Source organism: Excalfactoria chinensis, chromosome 1, assembly GCF_039878825.1.
Source record: "Excalfactoria chinensis isolate bCotChi1 chromosome 1, bCotChi1.hap2, whole genome shotgun sequence".
NCBI classification, from domain to species: domain Eukaryota; kingdom Metazoa; phylum Chordata; class Aves; order Galliformes; family Phasianidae; genus Excalfactoria; species Excalfactoria chinensis.
Window position 1 is genome coordinate 173770364 of NC_092825.1, and position 11478 is coordinate 173781841.

The window sequence follows — 11478 nt, forward strand, 5'->3', positions numbered from 1 at the left end:
TCTAAACAAGCCATGGAGAGGTTGCATCCCAGAACAACAGAATACTTGAACAAAAGCCCTAGTTTTTAAACCATATCAAAAATGTGGTTCTAGGCTTTGAAGACCAATGGTTTCATCAGCCAAGAAAGATGCTATGGCTGGACATGGACTCCGACACTCCTCCAATATCCATCTCGTGTTTACTAGCAGACTGTGTGGCGGCTGGAGCAGAGAGATGTCCCTGTGACATTTCCACTAAAGGCATGAATTCTTTTAGCCTAAAGCTGAAAAGCATCTGACCTGAGATATAACCACTTATTTTCTTTTAGCACAGTGCAGCACTACTGGTGAAATCAGATGACTGACAGCCCTGCAAATTCAATATCCCCAGAGCACAGCAGATTGCCTGGGCAACATTTCTTACCCTGCTCTGGGAAAACCAGGTGGGCAGGATGCCACTGAAACTAACGTGTGATTCTCCCTTCATCCAGCTGTAGCATTTCAGAGGGATTGATATAGGAGGCTTTAATACACCATGAGCACCGTGAGAAATGAATGAACCCAGGAGAGACAGTGTGGTCAGAGCCCTTTGTCGACCTGTCACTGGACAGTAAGGTCCAGATTCAGGCTCCTGGTGACTGCCCAGACACAAAGTCATGCTGATACTGTCAGTCACTCAGGCCGCTTCTCTTTAGTATTTACTTGTGTCTGTGTATGTCTAGACTGCAAGGGCAGTGTTCTTCAGTGTTCTTAAGAATATCCATGTAGGTCTAAACCATGGGAAGCAATGCCAGCTCAGTGCCCAGGTCATGCTCTGTTCACCCCGTTCCTTGTTCCCACTGTCCTTTACCCCACTCATTTGCCCCCACTACAGCACTTATGTAATGCCTTACACAGGCACTTCTCCAGCTCAGATGGGGAAAGCTGGTATCCCAGTGCTGCCAGCTTCTGCACACTGACTTCCTGAAGCAAAATCAGATTTCTATAGACATGTTTCATAAAGTGAAGCATAATCCTCCAGGCATTAATGGTGCAGCATTCTGCTCCGACTGTTGGATCTTTGATGGTGAAGCATCTTGTAGCAAAGTTACACATTTGTCTTATGTAGAAATGATGTACATGTAGCTTTTTCATAGCAAACTTCAAGCACAAGCCAGCAGATAAGCCACAGGGAATCAACGTGTGTATCCATGCACGTATCCTGAAGCTCAAAGAGTTGAATTGAAGCTTCTAAGTGGAAGTAATACTCGAATAACTTGAACACAAGGAAGCAGGTCCCAAAGCCACCTTGCATTTGCCTAACTTCAGATAGAGAACCCATTTGCAATTATCCTTTTCATCTCAAGTGTTTCATCCGTTCAGATCCTTTATCTCCCCCAGTTCTGTGGTAGCCCCAAATCTGCCAGACCACCATTCAATCAGATAGGCAGAATCAGTGCAGTGCATAAGTGTGGCAATGGTGTTATCTCAGTGTTACTTAAAACAGCGATCCCATTCTAGACAAAGACAGGCAGATATAACATACAAAAGTGTGTGTGTTTTTAAAAGATTAGCTTAAAGTTCTCGCTTTCTAGCAGGTAGTGAATAGCAAGGAAACTTTTCAACAAGAGCTGCTGGCACTTGGAATAGCCCCACATCACTTGTGTGCTTTTGGGATCCACAGGACACGTGTGTTGGCAGAGCAGTGGAAGCAGCACAAGGCTCACCAATACCCCAAACAGACTCCTCCTGGCAGTCTGCATGTACACCAGCATTCAGAGCCAGGAAAAAAGGCATTCTGCTTTCTCTTAGGACAGGATGGCACTGTGCCTTCCTAAAGCTGCCTTGGTGAAATAAATGAGGTCATGCACAAGTAAGTAAACAGGAGATGACCTACAAAGATGTAGTGTTTGTGAGGTACCTGAGGCCTCACGGAAGCTGTATCAATAAGAGAAACAAGCTAAATTGTCAGTCAGTTTGGTTTGGGTTTGGTTTTTTTTAAGGATGTGGGTCTAAGATACGATCTGTCATTGCTTTCAGTGCCTCTCTGCACAGAGGCAGCACACCACCAAACGCTGTGCAGGCACTTACACAACAAGCTACAAGATGGAGCACAGCGGGATGCCCCAGGGATCAGAGCTGGCACCTCATGGGGCTGAGCTGTACACTCAGGTCCTGCTCCTCAGTCTGTTGTTGAGAAACTCCGATTGCCTCAGAAGCAATTCAGCTCAGACTGAGCTGCCTCTGGGTGCTCCAGCAGCCCATCAAGAGGAAAACGAAAGCAAGATGCAGGAGGTGGCCCACAGAAGAAGTGTAGCAGATAGGTGTGCGGGGAGATAAACTGACCCCTAGAGCAACAGAAACAGAAAGCATTTAAACCCAGAAAAGCAAACAACAAAAACCCCAATCCAAGTACCTCAGTTCTACATTCAGTTGTCCTGCAACTTGCAGACACTGTATTAAAGTCACTTTTTCCCCCTGAGGCAGTGGAAAGAATTGAATTTTTCCCATGGCATGTCACAAGTCAGTAAGTAGTGCTGGGGAACTACCATACGCCGCACAGCCTCACATGTGTACAAAAGGGAGGAGTGAGGTACCAGAGACTAACCTTGGTTTGATGCTCAGTGCCCTGATGGAAGTGGTGGAGTCAGTGTCCTTGGAAGAAGCATGTAGATGTGGCACTGAGGGACACGGTTAGTGGGCACGGTGGGGATGGGTTGATGGTTGGACTAGACGACCTTACAGGTCTTTACCAACCTTAATGATTCTATGATTCCAAGGTCCTGCTGGTACTCAACCTAAACAGAGCATACATCACACTTGTCTGTGCAGGATGAAACTGCTCCCAGGTGTGAGATCAAAAGGGAATCCTCCCAGTCCTGGTCAGGTCACCAGGGGATGCTCATCAGCTTTCCAAGTTCCTGTACACGTTTCTATCACCACCTGGGTGATGCTCTTCTGTTTATCCCGAGCTGCAGAAAGTACTGTGTGGACAGAAGCACTGATCAGAACCTCTTAGCACTTCATCCCTTCCATGCCATCACCTAGCAGAGAGCAGGCAGCAGGAATCTGTCCCTGGAGCCCCATACATCACTGCTGCAAGGCCTGGGTGAGATTTGTCAGCCACCCTAATGGGGTAAGAAGAGAAAGTTTTGAGATGTGCACTGGACTTCAGACCAAACCAGCTGTTAGCAGTATCACACTATTGCTTCTCAGTAACTTGCAGCCCATGATGAAGCAGAACCTTCCCATCCCCTTAGTGTTGAGCAGGAGGCCACATCTCCTCTCTGCCATGCAGGTACGTGCAGAAGCATCTGCACATCAACTGCTGTAGACTGCTCCTCACTTTAATAACTTCCTAATTAGCAGAAATAGAAGTGACCAAACTGCAATGACAAGCTGTAAGGCAACTTCAGGCAAAGAAATCCAGAGGGAAAATTGCATATCAAAACCAAAGTAGTGGCATCTTCTATAAGCCTAAAATTATTTCCTCAATGTGGCTTGCTGAAGATATCAGTAATTAGTACATTATATCCCAAGAGGGAAATGAAACACCTTAGAAGGAAGAGGTGGGAAAGCTGGTTTCCATCAGTTGAGAGCTGCCATCTCCACCCTGCATCTTCCTGCACTGAGCACTGCTCTCCCAGTCCTGACAGCTCTTATAGCACACAGTGAAGGTTTTATTGAATACTCACCTCCAAGGACAAGAATAAAACAGTCACAGCTCGGAGAAGGAGGTTACTTCAACAGCTTCACACAGACTTGGCAGAACGCTCACTGTTTGTGTTTCAGATTAAAGTAGCCTTCTTAATGACTAATTATATCCATTACTAAGGGAAGGTGCAAAATGAGTGAATGAGAGCAGTGTCCAAACTCCTGTTGACATGAGACAGCCATACACACCCAACCAAGCAAGCAGCCATTGCTTTAGCCAGATTCATGCCTCTGTGCCTTTCTGAAGGGCTCATTTTCCACAGACCAGTTGCATCATCAGAGGTGACCTCAGGCTATAAGTTCTCCTACACGATCCCAGATAAACCTGCAATTCTCCAAGTGCAAAAAGGACTGAAATAGCCTGTGCCTCCCCTTACCTTCAGCCACCATCTATCAGAAGGTTCAAGGAGGTTGTACGTTGCAGTGCATGGTGAGGAAGAGCTCTTTCCTTTCTCTGCTGCATCCTCAGCTCTCTCTGCAGTTTGCACAGACACTTGCTGTCACAGATGTTTTCATCCTCACCCTCCTCAATGCATGAAAAGCATCAGCCAAAAAGAGGATGGGAAAGGGACAGAAGTCTGAGGCAGAAGAACCAGAGGAGCTGGTGGTAGCTTTGGTTTTGTCTTGCAGGGGCAGAGGTGGAACCGAGCAGATGACACCTGAGATGTGAGCTCGTGATACAGCCTTGTATGCCTGGATTATTTCCTGAAATCAATTGTGCACCTGTAAAAGTGAGGGTCTGTCCAACAGGACCTAGATCAAAGCCCACAGAAGACAGGGCACAATGCTTCAGCCCTGTCCTATATTCCATAACAACTTGTCTACAGCCACAGTGGAAACCTATACATCAAACCCCTCCTGATTCTTAGATCAGGGCAATAAATCCCAAATTTTCCATTTCCAGTTATATAAGAGAATTGCATTTTTTTTCCAAATTCTTGTTAATATTTAAAGGGCTTTTGTAAAATGATCGAATACATTTAATATCTGAACGCAGGAATAAAGCCTAGATTGGAGATAATGGCAGCAATTTTCATGCTTACATTAAAAAGCCACCATGAACGACAAGGAAGAGTAACTCAGCACCATTCAGGCTGTCCTCTTCCTCGAGGGACTCAGTGCAAGAAACATCCTTCATTACAGTCACTGCAGAAGACAGAACAGATAACCTGTGGGTTTTTTTATTACACAGTGGTGCTTAATGGGAGCTCAAGCTTAGCACAGATTCTGCTCTACTTTAACTCATCTTTTCACAGCGTAGACATACTGAATGCTTTTTCACACTAAGAATGGTGAGGAACTGGCACAGGTTGCCCAGAAAGGTGGTGGATGCCCCATCCCTGGAGACACTCAAGGTCAGACAGGACAGGGCTCTGAGCACCTGATGGAGCTGTGGATGCTCCTGTTCACTGCAGGGGAGTTGGACTAATTGGCCTTTAAGGGTCCCTTGCAACACACATGATTCTATGAATGAAGTATTTGAGCTCATAGACCATTTCTAAGATAATGAAAGACTGGAAATCCACAGGGCTACCTGATAAAATCCTCAGAAATAAACTGCTATGCTCTCTTCCTTCCTGGATTCAGTGTCCCATCATCTAAAACGCTTAGAGCATTTTTTACTTCAGTGCTGAATTTGAGGACATCAATACTGAACTATCTTCCATAACATTTACAGCCAAGCTACGGGCTGATTTACTTCAAAAGATGATTTAATAAGTGAAGGGAAAACACAAATCATGCTCCAAGCTTCAAATTCTGCAGTCTTTTGATAGTTATTAAAAGAATATGATTAAAACCCTAAGCATCACTCAAATAGCCCTATTTTAACCCTCCTCACAACATTTTAACCATACAGTTATGGGTTAAAAAGGACCCAAATTCCTTGAAGGAGTTCAGAAAAGCACTGGCTTCATAGAATCCTAGAATGGCCTGGGTTGAAAAGGACCACAATGATCATCCAGTTTCAACCCCCTGCTACATGCAGTGTCACCAACCACCAGACCAGGCTGCCCAGAGCCACATCCAGCCTGGCCTTGAATGCCTCCAGGGATGCATTTAATGGGGGATTTCCACTTAACGGGCCTTGTGGCTTCAGGACACTTCCTAAACACTACAAACCTTCCTGCCATAGGAATAGACATCGATATGGTGGCCTCGAGGGTCATTTTAACTTGATGGCACAGAAGAAAGAGGAGGATTATACGGCGTGGAACTGCTAAGCAGTTAAAAGTGATATTTGAGTTATTCAAACAATGATTTTTTTCTGATTAGAAATACGTGTGCATACTTGGATCTGGATTTATCTTTAGTTAAATACCATTTAAATCCGTGTTATGTCACCACGCTCACTTCATCAGCCTGTAGATTGAATCAGCTCCTTGCCTCCTACAAAGGAATGTTTACACACTTAAAACAAACACCATTTTATGCGACTGTTGGATAAACAGCAAGTTTGAAACTAATCAGCCGTAACTCACATCTTACTTAAAAGTCAGCAAACAAGCGTGAACAAATGGTACCCAATGCTCGGCAGAAAAATATCCCCACCCTTTTCCACCACCCAGAGCACAATCCTGGCTGGAAAACCTGCAAGTAAACATGGATCTTTGTGGGCACAGGTAAACAAATCTTAAGCACTCTTTACAAAACCTGGCAGTGATGCAGCATAAGCTACTTGAGGGGGAAAAAAAGGCCAGCACTGTAACACCTACCACAGCCAGGAGGGGCTGGAAATCTCAAGAGGAATGCAGAAATTGACCCCAAACTACCCACGATTTCAGCACCCTGATCTTGCTGTAGGTGTCTCTGTGCACAGCAGGGGAGTTGGACTAGATGGCCTTTCATGGGCCCTTCCAATTGCAATGATTCTATGATCTCTGTAGGTCAGGTCTGTTGGCTCCTATTCTATTTCCAGGTTTGTACAGTGTGGCTTTTATCTGTTATTTGAAATGATGTTTTCTTTCCAGCAGTCACCCAACCTCAATAAATGCTCCTTTTCATAGTGGAAATAACCCAGCACAGCCCCTCCTCTGGAAATATTTACCCCAACACGACCTGGTTTCATTCCCAACCTCAGACAGTCTGACTGATCTGTAACGAGTCGCTTCTATTGATGAAGAGGTGGAAAACAAACGCAGAAGGAAATGTTATTTTAAAAGCAGTTTTGTGCCCTTTGTAACACGTAAAGAAGAGGAAACAGAAAAATAGGGTCGCTTTATGCCGCTTCTTTTCCATAAGTTTATTGAGTGTTAACCTACATGATTAATACAAAGTTACTCAATTCTGAGATTAAGAAATTTTACAGTATCAAATTCCCTGAGATACTTCTGTGAGAGGATCACATGCATTTCTACAGCCCACTTACAATCAAAAAAGTAATTGACCTGATGAAAAACAGCTCATGATATTTCCATCTCTCCATCCTCCCCAACATTTCAAGGCATGGAATAAAACAGCTTTTAAAAGCACATTCGTCAACATTTCTCTGTTTAGACTGGAAGATAAATCTGCTTAATTTTTATAGACTGAGCACATAGTTCACCTGCATGGGAACATGTCTCATGGAGTCTGGTACCCGATCCACAAGAAATCTGCAGTAGTAGGTTGGATTATTTATCACCAAACTCAGGCTCTACAAAGCAAGTTACAAAGGACAGCCCTCAGTTTCAAACAGCACTCAATTACTGGGTTAGTTCTGTGAGCCCAAGGAGCAAATAAACTAAAAACCAACGTGGCCTTAAAGAGTTGCTGTACTTACTGACTTCAGCTGTAGACCAGGACTGAACTTCCTCCCAAATCTAACGGGAAGAGCACGCAATGCTAATGCGAGAACAATCAAGCTGCAATAATGATTGCAACACTGCAGCTCTTGTTATACAATTTGTGAAGGATGCATACCTTGCAAATAAGAGCACACTTGTGGTTATCTCATTCCAAAACAATGTTTTGATCATTGCACAGCTGTTAGCTCAACTTAACAGAGCTCGTTCCCACCAGGATTTCAGTAAGAGAAGCTGCGAATGAAGGACTGGCTGCAATATGTGGGAATTCTCATCCTCCTGGAGCCTCATCTCCTGCCTGCAGCTTTATTACTGATAGCACCGAGTCGTGCATCTCAAAACCCACAGAGAACACTGAAAAACTTAGAACTGGAAGAAAAATAAACACTGTTTTGGTCAGACTGACAAAAAGCCCTTCAGTCTTCACTACGCCTATTCAAAGACTGCTCACTGCTTTGATAGGTTTTGGTGTACACACACGTGCACTGTGATAAAATGCAAGAGGGAGAGACACTGATGCTGTTGTCCTGGCTCTCAGCTGTTAGGTTAAGGCTATGCTTGGAACTGTACTTCTGGAATAATCAAACCCAATGCTGGCAGGGCAGCAGACGATCATACAGCGAGGAGCACGGCTGTGCTCTGAACAAGCCCTTCAGAACTGCTGGAATTAAAATGCAGCATCAGGAACACCCCGACAACACCCAGCACTGAGCTCAGTCCTCTGCTTTCCCAACAACAGCCATGTTCACAAAGTGCTTTTAACCATCTTTCTCTACACAAAAGCAGAAAACAATAAGAACTGCAGCTTCTGAGCTCCGACCCAGTAAATCTGTGCAAAATTATTCACGAGCTTTAACACTATTATAGGTTTTGTCCTCCCAATATTCTTTAGTTCCACACTTACGTAATCACTGGGCACAGGTAACTTACAATGCAGCAGGCTGTCAGCTGCTAAGTTTGAACAGCACCTACTGGCAGCCCTCATCGCACAAAGCAAACCTCATCCCATTCTAACCTAAATAACTCTCACACACTCAGCTTTCATTTGCATCTAACTTTCTTCTTTCCCCACCTGTTTGGTGCCCATGAGTTTATTTCACTGTGTCAGCCTGAAAAGGAACTGCAAAGCTCTGGGCAGACAGAGCATGAGGAAGTGGCAGCCTAGGAACAGACTGAAGAAAAGATAGGTGGAAGAAACCCCCCAAACCAGACGTAGAAAACAGTAACTCTTTCTTCTTCCTCTTTATATATATATATATACTTCCTTCATATAACCCGTGTTTTAGCAACAGTTTCGACCTTATTCTCTACAGTAACTCCCCTTCTGGGATGTAGCGTTTGGGGACTTAACTTTGGTATCTTCATTGCCATTATTGTTATACACACAGCAGAAAGTTAGCCTTTCCCTGTACAGATAGAGCATAGCAATATAACCCTTGCCATCTTGAGCCTTTCCCTGCTTTTTCCTATGTGGCACTAATTTGGCAGGGAAAAGACATTCAGTCTCCTGTAGTTCCCTAATTCCTGAATAAAGGGAGGGTGAAAACGTTCAAGCTTTCTGCCTGCCTCCTGTCTTTTCCTGTACTTGAAGCTATTTCCCTGCTTTCAAACAGGACAACTGCGCTCACAGTTGGAAGAAATACTTACTGCCCATCTGAGCTGTTTGTTCCACTCAGACCCTTCCATACACTTTTCCCTACGTGGAATTTGTCTTTGGCTCAAAGAATTCTTATTTGGCTGCTGTTGCAATGTAAAACTGCTCAAAAGTGCTACCGGATCATCACATTCATAAGTTCAACATTTGCAGCTCGGCATTTGTCAGCAAATAGCTCCGATTTTCATCATAATCACCATTGAAAAACGTTTGCTTTTTGTCTTTAGCACACAGAAAGCCAGCCCTGATCGCGTATCCCCCATATGCAGAAGAAGAAAGTTTCCCGGTCCAGGAAGCTGTCATAGCTGACAAAATTGGTTCCAGCTGAAGGACTTGGCACAGGTTATTCCGTGAACCAAAGGTTTCATGACTGCTTAAAGTTTAACTTTGCTCTTGCAGAATCGCTTTGCATGATGCTTCCCTGCAATTTCATTTTGCGCCCTAACAAAAATCTTCCGTTTCATTTATTTACCTGCATCTGCACGCCTCTCTCACTGAGGGCAGACTGCCCCTGGCAGGCAGGAGGTCTCACAGGGCTCCCCTGTACCTCGGTGCATTTACTGCAAGGAGAAGCTGGCCAAGCACACCTCAGGAACGTCAGCTCTCAAACCAGCTGGCCAGATTCTGTACCGTCTTGAGCTGATTCCCCGCCGTCCTCACGGCCTCGCAAACCTTGCAGTAATGCTCGTCCCAGAAAGAAGTGACGTGGACCTCGTACTTGTTCCGCCAGGCAAAATACCTCCTGTAGCTGGGCTTGTTTTTATCGAGGAACTTCAGGTAGGTGGCCAGCAGCCGCGGGCTGGGGAAGTCGTCCACGTGGATGAAGGAGTCGGCGGGGATGAAGCGCTCGTAGTTGGCCCTGCGGGGGCCGAGGACTACAGGCACGGCGCTGGCGGCGAAGGCGTTCCTCCACAGCTTCTCGGTGATGTAGTCGGTGTGCTGGGAGTTCTCGAAAGCCAAGTAAAACTTGTAGGCCGACACCGTCTTCACCACGCTGCCCTCCTGCAGCGCCATCCCGCGCGCCCCGTACACGTCGATGGGCAGGTGCTCCTTCAGCTGCCGGTAGTAGCGCACCCGGGCGTGCTCCTCGTTCCAGTTGCTGATCACCCAGGCCACCAGCCGGCTCTTGCGGGGCACCACGAAGGGCCGCGGCGACGGCGGCGCGTAGAGGTACCCGTAGGGCACGAACAGGTCCGAGTCCCGCCGGTACGACATGGTCCAGTTGAAGAGCCCGGCCAGGCCCCGCAGCCCGGGGGAGTGCGAGGGCGACTCGAAGTTCATCCACACCCACAGCTGCCGCGGGGGTCGCGGCGGGGTCCCGCGGGGCAGCCCCTGGGCTCCGTGCAGCGCCAGGTCGCGGTGGTGGAAGAGCACGGCCCGCGCCTCGCCGTACCGCCCGCGGTCGGCGCTCAGGCGGCAGCCCGTGATGTTGTAGCGCCGCAGGCAGTCAGGCGGGCGCCGGGACCGGCCGAAGGGCTCCCACCACAGCAGCACGGTCACCTCGCCCTCGGGCCGGCCCGCCGCCGAGCCGCGCCGCCGCAGCTCCCGCAGGCAGGCGTACAGCGCCAGCGCGGAGCCCAGCAGCGCGCCCAGCAGCGCCCAGCGCCGCCGCCGCCACCTCCGCGGGCAGCCCGGCCGGGCGGCGGGGCTCCGCCGGGGGCCCGACTCCATCGAGGCCGCCCGCTGCCGCCCCGGGGGAGCCGCGGGGCCGGGGCCGCCCGGTGCATGCTGATGCTGCTGTTGCTGCTGCCGCCGCCGCCTCTCAGCGCCCACCCCCTGGCCCGGCCCGGCGCACGGCGGCGCGGAACCACCGGGCAGGGGCGGGGAGATGCTGCTGCAGCCCCTCCCGGCCATGCCGGCCCGTCCTGCCCCACCCGGCGGCCGCCCGTCCCTCCGCACCGGCCACGGCCCCGGCCACGGCCCGCCCCTCGGCCCCGCCCGCGGGAGCTTGAGGGCCGCCTCAGGCAGAGGGAGGGAGCCGGGCACGGCCCAGATGCGGGGCGGCAGCGATGTGCGGGCATCTCTGCTCTCCACGTGCCCTCTCATCCCGCCCCAGGCAGCCGCAGAGATTCGGCTGTAGCTGAAGGGCATTTTCTTTGTGTTTCCGGGACAGACCCTGGGGGATTTTGATGCCCCATCCCTGGAGGTGCTCAAGGCCAGACTGGACAGACCCTGGGCAGCCTGAGCTGGAGAGTTGGATCTGGCTGATATTTAAAGTCTCTTCCAACCCAAGCCGTTCTATGACTCTTTTAAAAAGGGCGTGCTTAAAAAAGGGAAATCGAGCGAAGGTTTGAATAAATTACTTGTTTAGAAAGAAAAGATAAAAGAAAAGAGGAAGAGCCAGCAGCCACAGGAGCTTTGACTTCCTGC

General features: G+C 48.3%; 1 protein-coding gene across 1 annotated transcript; it reads right to left on the bottom strand.

The window, feature by feature from the left end:
- Window positions 1–6982: 6982 nt before the first annotated feature.
- On the bottom strand, window positions 6983–10990 carry FUT4 (fucosyltransferase 4). Its single transcript, XM_072338658.1, has one exon. It carries the CDS (start codon window positions 10960–10962, stop codon window positions 9706–9708), a length of 1257 nt encoding a protein of 418 aa, XP_072194759.1. The 5' UTR covers window positions 10963–10990; the 3' UTR covers window positions 6983–9705.
- Between the last annotated feature and the right edge of the window lie 488 nt (window positions 10991–11478).

Coding starts and splice junctions, on each gene's coding strand:
- FUT4 (XM_072338658.1), bottom strand. CDS start 10,962: ATGGCCGGGAGGGGCTGCAGCAGCATCTCCCCGCCCCTGCCCGGTGGT.